This window comes from Ovis aries, chromosome 11 (assembly GCF_016772045.2).
Source record: "Ovis aries strain OAR_USU_Benz2616 breed Rambouillet chromosome 11, ARS-UI_Ramb_v3.0, whole genome shotgun sequence".
NCBI lineage: Eukaryota > Metazoa > Chordata > Mammalia > Artiodactyla > Bovidae > Ovis > Ovis aries.
In genome coordinates, this window is record NC_056064.1 from 34341514 (window position 1) to 34360912 (window position 19399).

General features: G+C 55.2%; 1 protein-coding gene across 5 annotated transcripts in view; it reads left to right on the top strand.

The window, feature by feature from the left end:
* TOM1L2 (target of myb1 like 2 membrane trafficking protein) overlaps nucleotides 1–19399 on the top strand; it is a 72570-nt gene that overhangs the window by 36345 nt on the left and 16826 nt on the right. For all 5 annotated transcript variants that reach the window (XM_027974787.2, XM_060395489.1, XM_027974788.2 and 2 more), the window contains exons 2-7: nucleotides 3964–4048; nucleotides 8181–8259; nucleotides 11708–11857; nucleotides 13575–13709; nucleotides 14614–14748; nucleotides 15485–15601. In XM_027974787.2, coding sequence (XP_027830588.1) covers nucleotides 3964–4048; nucleotides 8181–8259; nucleotides 11708–11857; nucleotides 13575–13709; nucleotides 14614–14748; nucleotides 15485–15601 — 701 coding nt within the window. The remainder of the gene's footprint in view (nucleotides 1–3963; nucleotides 4049–8180; nucleotides 8260–11707; nucleotides 11858–13574; nucleotides 13710–14613; nucleotides 14749–15484; nucleotides 15602–19399) is intronic.

A 19399-nucleotide genomic window follows, 5' to 3' on the forward strand; every position in this document is an offset into this window, starting at 1 on the left:
GGGAGGAGGGATGGGGAGGTTCACTGATGGAAGTTTCCTCCGTCAAGCCTCCAAGAGAGTGTCCCCTGGGCCCTGCTGGTGTCCCCCGTTCTGTCTTCCTGAGTCTGTGTGTGACCCATGCTGAGATGGGACAGACCACAGGCGGACTGTGGCCCTTTGGCCAGCTGGCCTGTCCCCTCACTGGTTCCGAAGGGTAGCAGGTGAGCGGCTTTACTAGGAGGCTGCAGAGGCCCTGCTGTGTGTGACCCCAGGTGTGGGGGGGGGTCTCCTCCTCTGGGGGTGGGCCCTTCAGAGATCCAAGTGGTAGAGTGAACAGGGGGCAAGGGTCTCGTCGCGGACCCTCCCGATGCTGCCTCACGCTGCCCTCTCCTCACACAGCCTCTGTGTCCAGTCTTCCCGGCTCTGGGCTGGACGGTGCTTTGACCGTTCCGTCTGAGTGCCTGCCCCAGCCCCACCCCCATGAAGATGTCCCCTGAGGGCCCAGCGGTGCTGCCTGCGGCTGGGTGGCATGGCCTCTCCTCCATCCTGACCTTTGCCTCTCTTCACAGGCTCCTGGCTCCTCCTCCCTTCCTCTCTCCCCATGCTTTCCTCCCCCATGAGGTGCCTGTGTGCGTGCTCAGTCGTGTCTGACGCTCTGTGACCCCACAAACTGTAGCCCACCAGTCTCCTCTGTCCATGGGATTTCCCAGGCAAGAATACTGAGGTGGGTTGTCATTTCCTTCCTCGAGGGGATCTCCCCAACCCAGGGTTGGAACCCACGTCTCCTGTTTCTCCTGCATTGCAGGCAAATTCTTTACTGCTGAGGCACTGGGAAAAGCCCCCCAGAGGAGAGGGTTTCATCAAATGCTGCCTCTGCTGCAGCCAGGTGGCACCATGGGCCCTACTGAAGGGCCCCTGGCCCCCACCCAGCGCCCCGCACACAGGGCCTCATCCAGCCACTCTCGCCCCTGGGTGGGCTTGCTCCTTTTGTGGGGTGGAGAGTCTTTGGGTGTCAAGGGTGATGAGTAAAGAGGGTGAAGAGGTTGAGGATACTTGCTTTTTGGTAAAGACTGAAGCAGTTAGGGTCATCCACACAGACCACGGGCTGGCGCACTGATGTCCAGAGCCGCGGCCGGGTTCCTGGAGTGTGATGACCGCTGGGAAGGACCGCTGTCGATGGAGTGTGAGCTCTGGGCTCCATGTGCAGAACAAGCGTGCCTTCCCCGCAGCTGCGTCTAGCGGAACCAGCCACTTCCAGTGTGCACAGAGGTCGTGGGGTTCACGCTGTCAGTGGACATGCATGTTGTATGAAGTTTTTGTTAAAGAGGCCGGTGACTGTCTTGACTGTCTCTGTGGAGAACTAAACAGTTTGGACAGGGCAGCGTTGGGTCCAAACTCACAGTGCTGACAGCTGGGGCCACATCAGCAAGTGCCCAGGCATTAGACAGACCCAAGACCAGATGTCAGGGCCTATTCAGCTGTGTGATCCTGGCCAGCATCCCAACCTCTCTGAGCCTCACTTCCTCTAAATATGGGAGAGAATACTGCCTGCCTTAGGATTTTTAAAAACCTATTAAAATAGGTATAACAAAATGTGCCATTCTAACCACTCTTAAGTATTGAACGCATTCACGTGGTCGTGCACCTCACTCTCTGGACCTTTATCATCAACTCTGTCCCCAGTTCAGTAGTAACTCCCCACTCCCTCCCCTAGCCCCTGGCACCCACCATTCTACTTTCTTTCTATGAATTTGGTTGCTTTAGGAACCTCCCATAAGGGGAATCATGCAGTATTTGTCTTTTTGTGTCTGGCTTATTTCACTCAGCATAATGCCCTGGAGGTCCACTTATCTTGGAGCCGGTGTCAGAATTTCCTTCCTTTTTAAGGCTAAGTAATATTCCTCTGTGTGAATCTGCACATTCTGTTTGGCTGTCATCTGTGTCTGGACACCTGGGTCACTCCCTGGCTGTTAGGAATAAAGCTGTTGTGAACATAAGTGCAGACATATCTCTTTGAGGTCCTGCTCTCAGCTCTGCTGGGTGTGGACCTGAAGTGGAGTTGCTGGATCATACGGTAGTTCTGTTTTCAGTTTTCTGAGAACCTGCCGTGTTTCCCACAGGGACAGCTCGTCATTTTCCATCCACACCAACAGTGCACAAGGGTTCCAGTCTCTCCACATTCTCACCAGCATTGCTTATGTTCCTTTTTTTTTTTTTTTTGATAGCAGTCATCCTAGAGAGTGTGAAGTGATAAATCATTGTGGGTTCGATTTGCACAGAGTCGGGCACGACTGAAACGACTTAGCAGCAGCAGCAGCAGCAATGATTAGTGATACATAGCGTTTTTTTTTCAGGGACATGTTGGCCACTTGTATATCTTTTTTAAAAATTAATTAATTAACTTGGCTGTGGCGGGGCTCAGTCATGACATTCGGAATCTTTTGTTGTGGCATGTGGGCTTAGTTGCTCTGAGGCATGTGGGATCTTAGTTCCCGGACCAGGGATTCAACCTGCGTCCCTTAAATTGCAAGGCAGATTCTTAACCTCTGGAATACCAGGGAAGTCCCCATATATAGGTTTTTGTTTTATTTTATTGTTTTGAGAAATATCTATTCAGGTCCTTTTGTTGTTGTTGTTGTCCAGTCACTAAGTTGTGTCCGATTCTTGCAACCCTATGAACTGTAGCCCACCAGGCTTCTCTGTTGTTCACTATCTCCCAGAGTGTGTTCAAATTAATGTCCATTGAGTCGGTGATGCCATCCAACCACCTCATTGTCTGCTGCCCTCTTCTCCTTTTGCCTTCAATCTTTCCCAGCATCAGAGTCTTTTCCAGTGAGTCGGCTCTTCGCATCAGGTGGCCAAAGTGAATATTCGGGACTGATTTCCTTTAGGATAGACTGGTTTGATCTCCTTGCTGTCCAAGGGACTCTGAGGAGTCTTCTCCAACACCGCAGTTCAAAAGCATCACTTCTTCAGCCATCAGCCTTCTTTATGGTCCAACTCTCACATTCATACATGACTAGCAGGAAAACTGTAGCTTTTACTGTACAGACCAAAGTGATGTCTCTGCTTTTTAAGACATTGTCTAGGTTTGTCATAGCTTTCTGCAAGGAGCAAACATCTTTTAATTTCATGGCTGCAGTCACCATTCCCAGTGATTTTGGAGCCTAAGAAAATAAAATCTGTCACTGCTTCCACTTTTCCCCCTTCTATTTGTCATGAAGTGATGGGACTGGGAGCCTTTGCCCATTTTTAAATTGGGGTTTTTGTTGTGTTTGAGTTGTAAGAGTTCTTTGTTTATCCTAAAAAAATATTAACTCCTTATCAGCTTTGCAGATATTTTCTAACATTCTGAACATAGGTTACTCTGTTTTTACTCTGTTGATTGTGTCCTTTAATGCCCAGAAATGTTTATGTTTTTATACAGTCCAGTTTGTCTGTTTTTTCTTGTTGCCTGTGCTTTTGGTGTCATATCCATGAATGAAATTATTGCCACATACAATATCATGAGGGCTTCCCAAGTAGTGTAGAACCCACCTGCCAATTCAGGTGATGTAAGATGAGGGTTTGATCCGTGGGTCGGGAAGATCCCCTGGAAGAGGGCATGGCAACCCATTCCAGTATTCTTGCCTGGAGAATCCCACGGACACGGGTGCCTGGCAGGGTATATAGTCCATGGGATCGCAGAGCGTCGGAGATTACTGAAGTGGCTTAGCACCCACACACCAACATCGTGAAGCCCTCCCCCTGCGTTTTCTTCTAAGAATTCCAACTCCTGGGAGTTTAGTGACTGAAGGACAGTATTGGGGGTCACCCCTTGACCCCCTGTCCCAGGTGTTCTCTCAGGAACAGTATTAGAGCTGCTGTCAGCTCAGCCCATCTGCTTGGGGAGTGGGCAGTGGGGTGCATCCGGTCCCCACTCTTTCCTGCCAGGCCCCTTATTCCAGGAGAAATGTTAAAGCAGCTTTCTTTCTGAATTTGCAGAAAAGGCAACAGATGGCTCCCTGCAGAGTGAGGACTGGACATTGAACATGGAGATCTGCGACATCATCAATGAGACGGAGGAAGGGTGCGTGTCCCCTCTGCCCCCTGGGCAGGTGGCCCGTCAACCATGGTGTCTGACCTGGCAATGCTCGGATGCTCTGCCCTCCCGCTGGTGCCCCCAAAGGTGCTGCTGGAGTCAGAGCAGTGACCCCCTCTTTAATAACCTACTTTTAATTACAAGTGAAAATGAAGTTGCCTGGTTACTGAGTCCCCTGCAGCCGATCCTCCCTCCCCCAACCCTCTGCAGCCCTGGGCTCTCTGCCCTGCTTTGCTGGACTGGACGGAGCCCCGTGAAGGAGAGAGCCCTCAGGGTGTGTAGTGGGCAGTGGAGCAGGGAAGACTTGCGAGGCCCAGGACCCCCCACCCCTGTAACGCCTGGTCTGTTCTGCTGCTGTGTTTACATCCTCTTCTGCATCATCATCACAGCTGCGTTCTGCATGCACGTCTTCCAAATTTGTCGGTCTTTGACTCTCTATCTGCTCCATAAAAATGGAATTTATGCTAGTAGCACCCTCATAAACCACCCCCAGACCTGGGCAGCTCCAGCCTTGCCCTGAGCTCTGTCCTTACTGGCCTTGCCATGTGGAGGCTGGGGACCAGCCTCCTGATTTCACTCAACAAATATTTCCTGAGTGACCATCTCATACTCAGCCCCAGGGGACAAACGGACTCCCTCGCTCGGCACTGACATTCCAGAGCAGGGAGGCAGGCCGTGAACAAGACACCCTGGTCAGCTGGTGACTCGACTGTGCAGAGCTGAGCTGGGGAGGAGAGGGCAATGACCACTTCTGCACAGTCACCAAGGAGGCCGGGAGGCAATGGGGGCAAGGGGCTGCCCCTTCCCTGGGCCCCTACCCTGTGTCTGGCCCTGGTTCTGCCAGCCTGTGTGACAGGGCCCAGCCCCTTTGAGTGTTGAGGAAGCTGAAGCTTGCCCTGGTTGGCCCTCGCCCAAGGTTAGCACAGTTCAGAAGGGTAGATGCAGGACGCAAGCCCTGCTGACCGGTTCCAACCCAGAAACCCTGGATATGCTTCCTTCATTTATTCAGAGCTCACCTGGCAGGTTGGGGTCCTGGTGGGCACAGGTTTGATGTGCTCTTCCACAAGTCCCTTGCTGGGCTTGCCCTGATGCCCAGCCTAAGGTAACCTCCAGCCTGGGGCCTTGTGTGGCCACCTCTGGTGCCCTGGGCCCTTGGTCACTAAGCAGCAGTGCCTGGCAGAATCATAACTCCCAACCGGATGTCTTAGATCCTGTTTCCCAGGCCTCCCTGGACTACTAGTCAGGTGCAGGCACCTGGGTTTGATGAACACTCCCAGGAGAGTCGAATGGTGGCTCTGGTGAGGATCATGGTCGTTTTTATGACCGTCTCGGACCTTCCCCAGCTCACAGAATCCTTGTGCCCAGCCTCTACGCTGGAGGAGCCCAAAAACTGCGGTGGAGCAAGGGAACAGCTAGGAGGGGTGGCAGGAAGGGAGTGGGGGCGTCCAGAGTATGAAGGGGGTGCAGCCTCGTCCTCCTGGGAGACAGGGAGGAAGCAGCTTATAAGTGGCAGTCCTGGTGCCGAAGGACCAGATGGCTTGGCTTCAGGATGACTAGAGGAGTTTGAGGTCTGTGGGGACTCTGGGGAGGCCAGCTCCTGTGGCCCCGATCTCTCCCCCAGAAGCCAAGGTGTGGTATCCCCTTCCTGCTCTCAGCCTCTGGGTCCCTGCTCCCCTGCTCCTGGCTCATGGCTGATCTGCTGCTGCAGGGAGCTGTGTGGGGCCCCCGACAGGACATGGATCCTATCTCCAGGCTTCTCCCTGGGAGAAGGGTAAATAATACTTCCCTTTGTGCTCCCTCTCAGGCAGCATCTTCTTTCTAAGTTGGGAGCTACATCATCTCTGCTTTCCCTCCATGCATCCCCCATTGGGAGCCTGTGTGCTGTGCTCCCTGAGCCACAAATGAGCACAGCCCTGGGTGGCTCTGCCCATTTAGTGCTCCGTGGAAGTTCAAGGGGAGGGGATGAGACTGCTTGATGGAGCCTTTGAGACAGGAGAAATCAATCATGCTCCTGGCCTGTGGCCATGGAGCTCCACCAGCTCAGGTCGACAAAGTCCTCAAAAGCAAGAGCTTGTCAAGTCCCTTTTTGCAGAAATCAGCACCCCTTGTAGGAACTGCTGCCACATTGCACACACCTCCAGCAGGGCCTCTCCCCATGGCAGTGCTGCTGCAGCCACACACAGACAGAGCACACACACACAATAAACAGACACACACTGCACACATACACACTGCACACACATGAGCACATACACAGCACACAGAGCACATACGTATGAGCATACACAGGGCACACTGCACACACACAGGAGCACACACAGCACACACATACACAGCACACAGAGCACATACATACGAGCATACACAGGGCACACTGCACACACACGAGCACACAGAGCACACACACACACGAGCACACACAGGGCACACATTGCACATACACAAGAGCACACACCACACACAGAGCACACACCACACACAAGAGCACACACACGAGCACACACAGAGCACACGTGGCACACACACAGGAGCACACAGAGCACACACATGAGCACACACCACACATACACACACTGCACACACAAGAGCACACACAGCACACACAAGGGCACACACGCAAGAGCGCCCACAGGGCTCACACACACACAAGACCACACATGCACACACAATACACACAAGAGCGCACACACAAGAGCACACCACACAGGGCACACATACACAAGAGCACACACCGCACACTCAGTGTGTGCACACTACACACATACACATACACTGCACACACACAGGAACACATACCCAGCACTCATACACACAGGAGCACACACAGGGCACACACAGCACACACACACACACAAGGACACACACAGGGCACACGCACTGTGTGCACACACTGCACACAAGAGCACACACAGAACACACACACACCTCCGACAGGGCCCCTCCCTGGGAGCAGAGGACTCCTGTGGGCAGCTTGATTCCAGGCTGGCGTGTGTTGTTCCTTCTGGAAGCCTCTGCTTTCTGTCTAACTGGGCTTAATTGGCAGAGCTGCTCCCTCCCCTCCCCCAGCTTTCTCACGCACTTTAAAAGGACATTTTTGTTTGGCAAGTAGGTAACAAATATTTCTGAACTATCAAGATAGGAGGGCCCCAGCTTAGACCTAGATTATGCTGACCTGCAGGTGGGAGCCCAGTTCTGGCAGCAGAGGGCAGGGGCTCCTGAGAGAAGGTGATGTTGTGCTGGGGGTGGGGATTTTGTGCCCAGGTCACTCCTGGCACCACAGCTTTGCTGAATCCTGGCTGAGAGTAAATGACACAATGTGTTAGACACAGGGCTGCACCCAGTACTTGCCCTCCTGGGCAGGCTGGGGACCCTTCTCCCGGCCATGTCCGAGGTGTCAGGAAGAGTGTGTCCTGGACGGTCAGCATGTGATGCAGCCGTGTCAGCTGGAGGCCCTGCAGTTCTGCCCCAGGAAGCCTGGTCAGATCTGGAGCCTCAAACCCACAGCTTCTGAACTTTTGAGGAGACTTACTTCAGTTTTCTCAGGGAGAAAGGTGCTCCCCAGAGCCAGAGGCTCGACATCCAGGCCTGTACAGGGACTTGGCCAGGTTCCCTTCTTGAGCCCATGTGCCAGCCGGCTGGTCATTCTTCAGGGAGCACCACGCTTGCACGTGATGCAGAATTCGAGGGGGCTGGAGCCTGCATGTGACCCTAGGAACAGTCCCTGCTCCTCAGCCCCATGCCCTTCCCAGGGGCAGATCCCTCCAGGGTCCCCTCCCCGTGGATGTCGGACATGTGTGCCGGGTGCTCTTTGTCCTTCCGAGCTCATATGGCAGCGTCCCCTCTGCCCGGCTCTGCAAACGATGCTGGTCCTTATCTTTGGACCGGTGTAAGGAGCTTCTGTGTTCTTCAGTGCAGCTGCATGGTACTCCATTGTGTAGAGAAGCATGGTTTAATTTAACCTGATTCGCGCTGATGGGCATTTCATTTGTCTGCAATCTTTCTCGTTTACAAATGGGCATTGGCAAATAAGGTCATGGAAATGCTGTTGACACTATGGCCCTGACTCTGCAGGGCAGTGCCCAGGCAGGATTGGCAGGGTCTGCACTTGTCTCTTCTCTAGGCCAAAGGACGCCATTCGGGCCCTGAAGAAGCGGCTCAACGGGAATCGGAACTACCGGGAGGTGATGCTGGCTCTAACTGTGAGTGCCCCTGTCCCTCTCCCAGGGTGGGAGCATGGCCAGGAGCTTTGGCCCAGACAGCAGTACCTCCTGCTGCTGCCCCAGTGTCTTGCCCTCTGAGATGCGTGAGCCCAAGTCTGATGACGTGCTAGCAGGGATGAGGCGTGGACAGTGCTGTCCAGTAGAAGCCCCCAGCAGAGAAGCCCCAGGCCTGGGCATGGGTCCCTGTTGTTCACCAGTCTGCCATGGGACACTGAGGCCAGCTGCTCCTCTGGGGTCAGCTCCCTCCCTGTGAGAGTGCCGACTCCTCTGAGCACCTGCCCAGATGTTATACACTTGCTTCCAGAAACCCTCCCAAGTAGGTTTCCTCATCCGCTTTTAAGGATGAAGAAACGGGCTCGGAGAGGCCCAAGGTTTGCCCAGATGTCACAGCTTGTGAGGTGCCGACTGGATTAAGGGGTAAAAACTGAACATCACTGCAGAGGGTCTTGGGAAAATCAGCAAGTCACTCCTTTCAGGAAAGAACAGACCAGATTTTTGCCTGTCCTTAAGATGTCAGAGGGCTTCCCAGGTGGCACTAGTGGTAAAGAACCCCACTGCCAATGCAGGAGACATAAGAGACACAGGTTTGATTCCTGGATCAAGAAGATCCCCTGGAGAAGGAAAAGGCAACCCACTCCAGTATTCTTGCCTGGAGAATCCCAAGCACAGAGGAGCCTGGTGGGCTATAGTCCATAGGGTCGCAATGAGTCAGACACCACTGAAGCAACTTAGCCATGCACACAAGATGTCAGAAAATTAAAAGGGATGGCTTCGGGTGTTATCTCTGTCTTGAAACCTAACATTTTATCAAATGTGGTTAAAAACCTGCCTGCCAATACAGGGAACCGAAGAAGGCAATGGCAACCCACTCCAGTACTCTTGCTTGGAAAATCCCATGGACGGAGGAGCCTGGTAGGCTGCAGTCTATGGGGTTGCGAAGAGTCAGACACGACTGACCGACTTCACTTTCATTTTTCACTTTCATGCATTGGAGAAGGAAATGGCAACCCACTCCAGTGTTTTTGCCTGGAGAATCCCAGGGATGGGGGAGCCTGGTGGGCTGCTGTCTATGGGGTTGCACGGTCGGACACGACTGAAGCGCCTTAGCAGCAGCAGCAGCAATGCAGGGAACATGGGTTCGATCCCCGGTCCTGGAAGATCCCACATGCCACGGGGCAGCTAAGCCTGTGCGCCACCACTCCTGAGCCTATGAGCCGCAACTGCTGAAGCCTGAGCACCAAGAACCGGTGCTCTGCAGCAAGAGAAGCCTGCTCCCTGCCACTAGAAAGAGCCTGTGCACAGCAACAGAGACCCAGAGCAGCCAAAATAAATACATGCATAGCTTCCGAGTGTGTACCGCAGTACTATAGGTTATAGTCACCATGTTCTGTGGACGAAAGGACTCACCCAACCTTACCACTGAGATGTACCCTTCACCAGCCTTACCCCATCTCCTCCACCCCCAGCCCCTGGCATCCACTGTCCTAACTCTCTGTCTCTGAGTTTGGAGTTTTTAGATTCCACCTGTAAGTCATATTGTACATTATTTGTGTCTGATTTATTTCACTTAGCCTGATACCCTTGAGAATCATCCCTGTTGTTGCAAAGGGCAGGATTCCCTTCTGTTTATGGCTGAATAATCTCCCTGTGTGTGTGTGTGTGTGTGTGTGTGTATGTGTGTATCCTGTTTGATTTTCTTCGTGCATTCACCCATCAGTGGACACTTAGGTTGTCTCCATGTCTTGGCTGTTGTGAGCAAGGCAGCTGTGAGCGTCGGGGTGCGTGTGTCTCTCAGATAACCTGAAAGCATTTCCTTTGGATGTCCACCCAGGAGCGGGATTGCTGATCACGGTAGCTCTGTTTTTAGTTTCCTAGGAGCCTCCTGTCTGCTCCCTGTAGTGGTGGCGCCAGCTTACATTCCCGCTAGCAGTGCACAAGGGTTCCCTTCTCTCCACACCCTCACCAACACGTACCTCTTTTGTCCTCAACATTCCTCAGATGTTTCAATAGAATATAGATTTTTCTTAAACTCTTTTCAAATAAAACAAACAACAACAAAAAATGCAATGTTAAGAACCACTTAATTAACTCACAACCTGAAAAATTAGATAGGGACTTCGCTGGTGGTCCAGTGGCTAAGACTCCACGCTCCCAATGCAGGTGGCCCTGGGTTCGATCCCTGGTCGAGGAAGTAGATCCCTCTTGCCAAAACTAAGACCCGGTGCAGTCAAATAAATAAATATATTTTTAATTAGGCAACAGATGAGGTGTGAGGTGATAGCTCATTGTGTTTTTTTCCTCTTTAGCCATGGACTTTATTATTGAATATTTGCAGCTTTTATTCTATACACAAGTTTCTTACAAAACTCTACATTGCATCTTGCTCCATCACTTCACTCTCCATTTTATGCCACCTTTTCATGAAGAGATATTTCCCCAGATCACCATCTGTCTGTGTATTTGTTGTTGTTCAGTCACTAAGTCACGTCCGACTCTGCAACCCCATGGACTGTGGCCCTCCAGGCTCCTCTGTCCATGGCATGTCCCAGGCAGGAATACTGGAGCGGGTTGTCATTTTCTTCTCCATCATTGTGGTTCTGCGTTGTGTTTTCCTAATGAGCAGTGATGTGGAGCTTCTTTTCAGGTGCCTGTTGGTCATCTGTATGCTTCTTTGGAGAAATACTTAAGTCCTTTGCCTGTTTTTAAATAGGATGGTTTGTTTTTTTTTGCTGTTGAGTGGCGTGAATTCCTTATATACTTTTGGATATTAACACCTTATCAGATTTTATTTTGCTGAATTTTTTTTTTTTTTTTTTTTTTTTGCCTGCTCGTGGGCCTTGGCCGCATTCTGGAAACTTCCCATGTGATTCGGGCCCTCAGGCCATGGGGGAGGGGTTCACTTCTTTGGCAGAGCAGCCTGCAGTGGGCTGTGCCAGCCAGGGCCCCTTCCTTCTGCAGCTCCTGCTCTGCTAGGCTCTGGGGCCCCACTGCCTCTGTCCAGGGCACTTTAAGGACCAGATGAGGGGACAAGACCCTGGCAGAGGTTGCCTGTCATCTGAGGAGCTCGCTGATCTTGGAGGAGGGTGGCCCATGCCTCAGGGCAGGCGGAGATGGGAGCTCAGAGGAGGCTGCAGGCCGTCCCGGCGGCCTTCTCCCAGGAGGGCTCGTGTCCACCGGCCATTTCTGTCCACTCAGAGGCTCGTTTCTGGGGACGCTCAGTCATTGACCCCACTGACACCCCAGCATCCTTCTTGTGCAAGAGCTGGTGCCTTCTGACTGCTGTGCAGCCCAGGGACCCTGGCCAGCAAGGGGCACCTGTGCCTCGAGTTTGCCTCTGGAGGAACCGGTTGGCAGGACAGTCCAGGCAGGAGGTGGCTGTCTGCTGCCCCTCTGTCCCGGTGGTGATCTCTCTTCCTGCCTGCATCAGGTGCTGGAGACGTGTGTGAAGAACTGCGGCCACCGCTTCCACGTGCTCGTGGCCAACCGGGACTTCATTGACAGCGTCCTGGTCAAGGTCATCTCTCCCAAGAACAGCCCCCCCACCATTGTGCAGGACAAGGTGCTTGCTCTCATCCAGGTGGGTCGGTGGCCCTGGGCCTCTCCCACCTCCTCTGTAAAGGCGCCTGGTCCCTGCCTCCCTACTGCCAGTCTGAGACCCCCACCAAGTTCTGGAAAACCCCTGCTGGTTGGGTGACCCGCTCAGCCATAGGCTGGTCCTTAGGTGTGGGCACTTGCAGGTGGCCCTAGTGGCTTGTTTGGGAAGTCTGATCCCCTCCAGACTCAGTTTCCCCTGAACAACTTTGTCCTGTGCTCACAGCCACCCTGCATGGAGGAGAGCAGGTGGCAGACAGAGAATTAATGGGGTCCTTAGCCTTCCTTCCTGGTCCCGCTGGCTCGTGGCCATCTCCCAAGGCCTGTGTCTCCCCAGAGAGCAGCCCAGCCCCACCCTGGGCCTGGCCAGGCTCTGTGGAGAGAGGACCTGACCCAGCAGCTGGGCACACATTGCCTTCCAGTGCCTTCAGGGGCCTGTTGATGGCTGTTGGGCAGGTGCCCTGAGGAGTGTCACCGACTGGAAGGGACAGTTGAGGTCTTCAACATCACTTCTGTGGGGGGAGCCCTCCTGCAGAAGTAATGGCGGAGGCCATGCCGGAAGTAGCCACGCACCCATGTTTCTCCCCGACCTCCACTGAGGCTGTGGGATGTTTTGAGATCCTAAAGTTTAGGTCTAAGACCAAAAGCTGGCCCGTTTTGAAGGTGGAGTTGCAGGACTGAGCTGGGTTTGAATCAGGTGGTGCAACCGGGGCAGCTGGTGGAGACAGGGGCTCCGGGTGCTCCTGCTCTCCTGCCGGTGCTGCCTCTGTGGCCCTGCCGCCTGCCAGCGTCCAGGCCACACTGCAGTGTGGCCACTGCAGGCCGTCCTGACGTGGGCATGAAGTCCCTGCAGGTGCAGACAGGACAAGCAGACCTCGGAGGCCGGGCTCTTGGCAGGGTCTGTGGTTCGTGAGATGTAGTAGCCGAAGTTGAGCGAGTCTCTTTGGAAACTGACCTTGCTGCTTCTGGTGGTCAGCTGTTGAGGGACAGATCTCTGACCTTGGGTTGGCTGGAATCCTTCTGGAGTCAGGGAGGCAGCTGTGCCCTGTGCCAGTGACAGAGTTGGCAACGGAGCAGCTCTGCCTCCTCCTCTGGGCCTGTTTCTTGGAGGTGTCCTCTGGAGGTACCTCTTTTTTTGATATATTCTGTAACTTCTGAAGAACAGAATTAAAAAAAAAAAAATTAACAGTTCCATGAACCAGTGATGAGTGGCAGTCTATTGACGTGTGTGTCCTTTCCTCTCTGGGTTGTGTCTGATCTAACAGAACCTGGTGGCTAAGCCTCCCTGTGGACTGTCCCATGAGGGCACACGTCCCCTGATGCTGTGGGCAGCTCCTGCTTTCCTGCCCTGGCTGCAGGCACCTGCCCATCAGACGGGTGGCGGACAGCATGGGCTCTGGGCTCCCTGACCTGCTGAGGAAGCCGGGGGTCAGCCTGGACCTCCCCGTGCAGAGTGAGGAGGCCACACTCCTGTCCCCCATGGTTTGCAGCCGGTCGTGGTCAGGCCCTGGGCTCAGCCCTGGGACTCGGCTGGTGGGGGGAGTGGTTTCTTGTCTCTGCTCTAAGAGGCACCCTGTGCTGGACTCGCTTTTGTGCTTTGTTTCCATCTGCGTTTAGCCTGGCAGTGCTGGCAATAGGAGCAGAGTGGCTGGGCTGCAGCCCTGAGTGTCCGGTGCCACTAACAGGTCCGTCCTCCCCTCCAGGCGTGGGCCGATGCCTTCCGGAGCAGCCCTGACCTCACGGGGGTTGTGCATGCCTATGAGGAGCTGAAGAGGAAGGGTGTGGAGTTTCCCATGGCCGACCTGGATGCACTGTCCCCCATCCACACACCGCAGCGGGTGAGCCTCCCAGGAGCCCATTGCAGATATTCTCTGGATTGCTCAGCTTGTCAGCAGCTTCCTTAGAGCTCCAGGGCATCTCTTGTTGACAATAAAGCAGCGCCAGAGGGAGACAGCTGGCTGTGGGGGCTCAGTGGCAGCAGTGTCCCCCAGTTTTCACCCCATTATGAGGGCTGTGACCCCAGGGACCTCAGTGAGGATGCTGTCAGGAGGTGGCTGCTCCATCCTAGGAGGGTCAGGTGCCTGCTGTCCAAGCAGGGTGTCTGGTGTGGGGACTGCATCTCCTTGGGGGCCCGAGCCCCTCTGGCTCCACTTCCACATTGCAGGTGGCAAGGAGCTGATGGCCTCACTGGTCACAGGGCAAAGAAGAGCTTTCAGGCTTTTCAGGCCAGGTTAAGAGGCCATCAGGGGCTCGGAGGGAGCACAGGGACCTGGACTTTCCAGAGTTTCTCGCGTGGATCCACCAGGCCCCTGGCTATGCTTTGTGGGGTACACAGACATGTTTTATTTTTTGAGTAATAACAGAATGGTATTGTTCATATAATTACAGAGGACAGTCGGTAAATTGCATGATTACTGTTTACATTAGTCTACTTGCAAAGGCCAAAAAGTCATCTTCTGGTACCACGTAAGGGCTCCTGAGGGGCTCCTCCATAGTAGCGGGCCCTCTGCTCAGACCCAGTGGTGGTCCTGACAGAGGGAGGGCAGCCAGAGCCCTCAGGCTGCGGGGTCTGCCTCTCTGGGTTGCGTGGGGTGCCTGAGAGGTTAGTGGGGGAAGGAGAGATGGGGGGCAAAGGGGTCAGGCTGACATGCAGTCCCAGGGTGGGGGCAGTGTTGGGGATCAGTGCCAGGCCAGCGCATGGGTGATCTGGGTTGACAGAAGGCTTTGTGGTTGCCCTGCCAGAGCGTCCCAGAGGTGGACCCCGCCACGACCACGCCCAAGTCCCAGTCGCAGCCAAGGACGAGCAGTGGCTCCTACTCGGCCCCGCAGGCCCCGGCTCTGAGCACTGCGGGCCCCATCACTGCCAATTCTGAGCAGGTATTTGCTCACTTGGGGCCACAGGTGACCTGCCAGCTGTCTGCGGTCCCCTCCCAGGAAACAGACCAGGCCTCTCTGGATGGAGCTGGAGGAGGGGGTGGGGAAGTGGGAGGGGGTAGGGGGGATGGGAGTGGAAGCACATGGCCAGGGCAGGGTGGGCAGGAATCAGGCAGGAGCTGAGCTGTGAACAGTCATGACCCTGTGTGGCCTGCAGAGGCTCAGATCTACCCGGTGAGAAGGCTACCCGCTGTGGAGGCAGAGGTGGGAGGGACCCGACCATGGCCAGCACATGGCCTCCCTGCCCTGGGAAAAGGGAAGGTGGACACATTTGCAGGCGGATGGCCACCGAGACCCTCTCCTGACTGGCTGGCTGTGCTGGGGAGCTGGCAGCTGGGATCTGCCCCCTCCCTGGGTGGGGGCTGGTGGGGAAGGCGTGGCTCATGCTGGCTGCTGTGGTTAGACCTTGATTCCCTGGCCAGAGTCTGCAGCTGTGAGGTTCCTGGACAAGGCCCCCAGCCCTGCAGGGACCCTGGGTGCCACGTTCACTAGCATGTGAAGGAACAGAAACGGGCCTGAGAGGCTCGTGTCCCCTGCAGGCCCTGCTTGGCCCCCTTGCCCCATCCAGGTGCTGCCCCCAGGGACCCCAGCTGCTGGCACCCCCACACAGGCAGACGAGAGAGGCCATGTCCAGCTCGCTGACCACTCCCTGCTCCCCCACCATTCCCCGGCCCCACAGATTGCCAGGCTGCGGAGTGAACTGGATGTTGTTCGAGGAAACACAAAAGTCATGTCTGAGATGCTAACTGAGATGGTCCCTGGGCAGGAGGACTCATCGGATCTGGAGTTGCTGCAGGTGAGGACATTTGGGCCGGGGTCACAGGAGGTGGTTCAGGGTTTGGGCCCATCCTTAAGAGGGACCGAGTTGGGGAAGCCCGTTATCAGCTCCATGCATCCTGGGGCCATCAGAGGCCAATCCCTGGTGCTTTTTTCTTTCTTAAAAAACTGTTTTCCTGGTTACAAAATGCCAGTTGTAGGCTATATACCCATCGAAAAAGAAAGGAAGTACAAAGGAGAAAATGATTTCCTTTAATCCCAGTGTCCACATATAAGCACTGTTGGTTTTGGTGAATTTTCTTTCAGACATTTTTTCTGTGTTTATTCCATATGAGGTGATAGTACGTGTATAATTTTACGTTTTGTTTTGGTCACTCAATGTTGTCACAAATGTGCAGGGACCATCAACTCTTCCTGTTCCTAGGGGCTCCTTGTGAGACATCTGGGGTGATACTGAGGTCCTTGGGCCAGGGTGGCTCATATCCTTGCCCACTGGCCACCTGCAGGTCCAGGAGCCTGGCAGAAAGGGGTCTAGGAGTATGGCTGGCCCACAGGGCTCCTTCCCCATGTCCACCGAGCCCAGAGCTGGGACCTGGCCCTCCCCACACCATCTCAGAGTCTCTGGTGTCTGGGAAGTGGCGGCAGCTCAGCCCGCAGGGGGAGCCCCTCTCGGGGTGGGGAGAACGTGGTGTGAGGCAGTGTCTCCCGCAGGAGCAGATGCCTGGGCAACAGGGCAGAGCTGACGGCGTGGCCCGCGGGAGCACCTCCCACACCTCCCACTCAGGGCGGCCGGTCTTGGTGCCTGAGGGCCACACTGCACCTGCCGTGGGCGTGCTGCTGCTCTTTCAGGAGGACACACAGCCCACACCAGTTGTCTGGGCCTGAGTGGTGCTGGTCGTGCCCCTTCCAGCGCCCGAGGAGGGGGTGGGGAAGCCAGCCTAGAGGTGTTTGGGCTGTGGTCCCTGCCCTGGAGGCACTCAACCGTGGGCAGCCCATCTCTCTGGGCCCAGGCCCACCGGCTGCTCTGGACACGGAGTGGAGGGCCTCCCAGCTCGCCCACGTGCCAGCCACACGGCGGCCTGAGGGGATCCTCCAGGTGTTACCGAGGCTCCAGGACTGAGGGGCCTCCTGAGACAGCGTTGTCCTGTGTCAGCACCAAGTTCCTGCTGACCGGTCTGCAGTGGGCAGAACGGAGGTCCTGGCAGCGGGCACCGTGGAACAAAGCCAACCCCAAGCAGAGGGCACACACGCTGCGTGTGTGTGTGTGTGTTCAAACAAGACGGCTAAGGCTGAGCGGGCAGCACGCACTCTGCGCGTGAGTGTGTGTGTGTGTGTGTTCAAACGAGAGCCAGGGCCGACCAGACAGCATGCACTCTGCGTGTGTGTGTGCATGTATGTGTGTGTGTTCAAACAAGCCTGTCAGCCAAGACACACAGAACCTGATCTCTTGGCGTCAGCTCACAGTTTTCAAAAATAGGTTGCTTCCCATGACGTTTCCTTCCCCTCTGTTCTCTGACTCCAAGCCTGCCCACTCGCTGCTGTCTTATGAACCAAACAGTAAGGATGGGCCTGGGTGCCAGTGGGAGGCTGTCCTCTTGGCACGAAAGACTCACAAGCTGGCAGCGCTATGAGCAGGTCTGCTGGCTGCTGGCTGTGCCTTTCAAGCTGTCCCCGATGCCCCCCTCCTTTCCTCCCCCACAGCTGGGAGCCAGCCAGGCGGGGTCTCCCGGGGGTCAAGGCTGCTCCGGACAGCAAGGCTCCACGTGGGAAAGTGCCACAGTCTGCTGGCAAAGGGTCGGGCTGGAGGGCAGCCAGACTGCTCAGGGCAGAGCTGTCCAGAGCTCACGATGGGAATAAATGCGCTTGTCATCAGCCCAGATGTTCACGCCAGCAGAAGCTGCTGCGGATTTGAGTGTAAATTGCTGGGTAGGAGGTGGAGGACATGGGAAGAGGGAGGCAGAAGGTGTTAGCGAGGCACACCACGGCAGCGACCAGCATCTGGGAGGGTGACCAGTGGCTTCCTGCATTTCACGAAGGACCTGTGGAATGGCAGGGACTGGAGCAACGTGGGCGAGGCGAGGCCGATTCCCCCTGGGATGGTGAGGCCAGGGCCTGGAGTAGCACAGAGGCCTCTCTCTGGGCTGGAGAGACCTGCTGGCAGCTGGTCCAGCCCTTCTCTATGCTGGCCCCCCAATGGCAGCTTGCCTAGCACCCTCATTCCTGAACATCCTCAGTGACAGGCCTGGGAAGCACCTCCTCCTCCAAACACAGGATTCGTATAGCCTTTGGGAAGCAGCTTGACAGAGCAGAAGAGCCGCAGCTGAGGGGTTCCCGGGTGCCTTTCCAGGAGCTGGTGACTTGGAGCCTGGAGTAATCGCTGCCCTGGCAAAGGACTGGGAAGCAGCTGAGAAGTCACCAGCATAGGGCCAGGCGCAGCTTGTCAGAGCCAGTGGGGCTGTGCATGCTTGTTCATCCACGTCCACCCCCTGCCTAGCAGCCCCACCAGCTTAGCATCACGAGTTCATCTCCTGTGGGGCAAGTCCTTCACTGCTGTGGTCGGCCGCCCTCCCTCGCTGGTGTTTCACAGCAGGAGGCAGTGCTGGGGAACCTCCATCTCCCTTGAGAGCTCTCCAGCCATGTCTCCTGGCTGCGTATGGGCTCCAGGTCTGGGCCTGAAACCTGAGGCTCTGCCTCTGTCTGCTGGAGCTCGGCCCTCAGTCACATGTGGGAGTCCAGCCTTTGGAATCCTTGGGATCCTGGTGCCAACAGCCACGCCCCTTCTGCCCCCTCACCAGCCTCTGCAGCTTTGTCTGCAGTTAGCGATAACATTTAATTAATCCAGTGGTGCCCAGAACAAGCACTCCTTCACAGCTGTCCCCCAGCTCCTGGAAGGCTCCCTGCCCAACATTGTCTCTTCAAATAGCAGATGGTTTATCCCCTCTTGCTTCTTGCATCTCGTTTCAATAGAAACCAAGATGGCCGGGACCGTTTTCTCCAGAGAAACCTAGTTGACTATGTGTTCAGTTTCACTATTCCCCTCTTGTCGTCAACAAAGACTTCCTCTTCCTCCGTCTCCTCTGCACCTGCAGAGCACAGATCTGCAGGACCCCATTCCCTGCTCCTGGGAACCTAGCAAGATGATTAAAAGGTTGTTCTGCAAGGTGGGGATGAGAGTGTTCCTTGAAGAAAAGATGAAGGTGTGGGGATTAATTAGACAGGAAAAGGATATTTTGCCAGGTGCTCTGATGGATGGAGGGCGTTTGCACCAAGAGCGGTGACCAGCTGCTCATCCCACTGTTGCGAACCAGACCCAGGAGGCCAGACAGAGACTGTCCGTGGTGAGGACGTTCCTGTCTAAGCTGGGGCTGGTGACAGGCTCTGGTCGCCTTGTCTCAGCTCAGGACCAGAAGAAGGTGTCTGTCTGGGTGGCATGGAGCTGGAGGGAGGCAGGAAGGTCTGCCTGGAGCCACTGCGTCTGGCTGTGGATGATCGCTTGGAGGCCCTGAGGGTGGCCGGCAGGTGTCCATGGTGGCACAAATCTTTATGCTCTGGTCTTTCTCACTTATATAATCTCTCTCTCTCTTTCTTTTCCTTTGTAATTTTCTAAGATAATAACTTAAAAGTTTGAAGCAAGGAGAAGATAAAACTTTCTCTCTGCAGAGACCCCAGGAGGCCCCTGATCTGGGTCCATGTGTAGGTGAAGCTCCATGAGGGGCCCCCGGGTGCTGGCCCAGGTGTGGCGCATCCAAGGCCCTGCCAGTGGGTCGGGGGCTGTCTCGCCCCCTCTGCTTCAGCTGAAGGCCACAGGAGCCAGGCA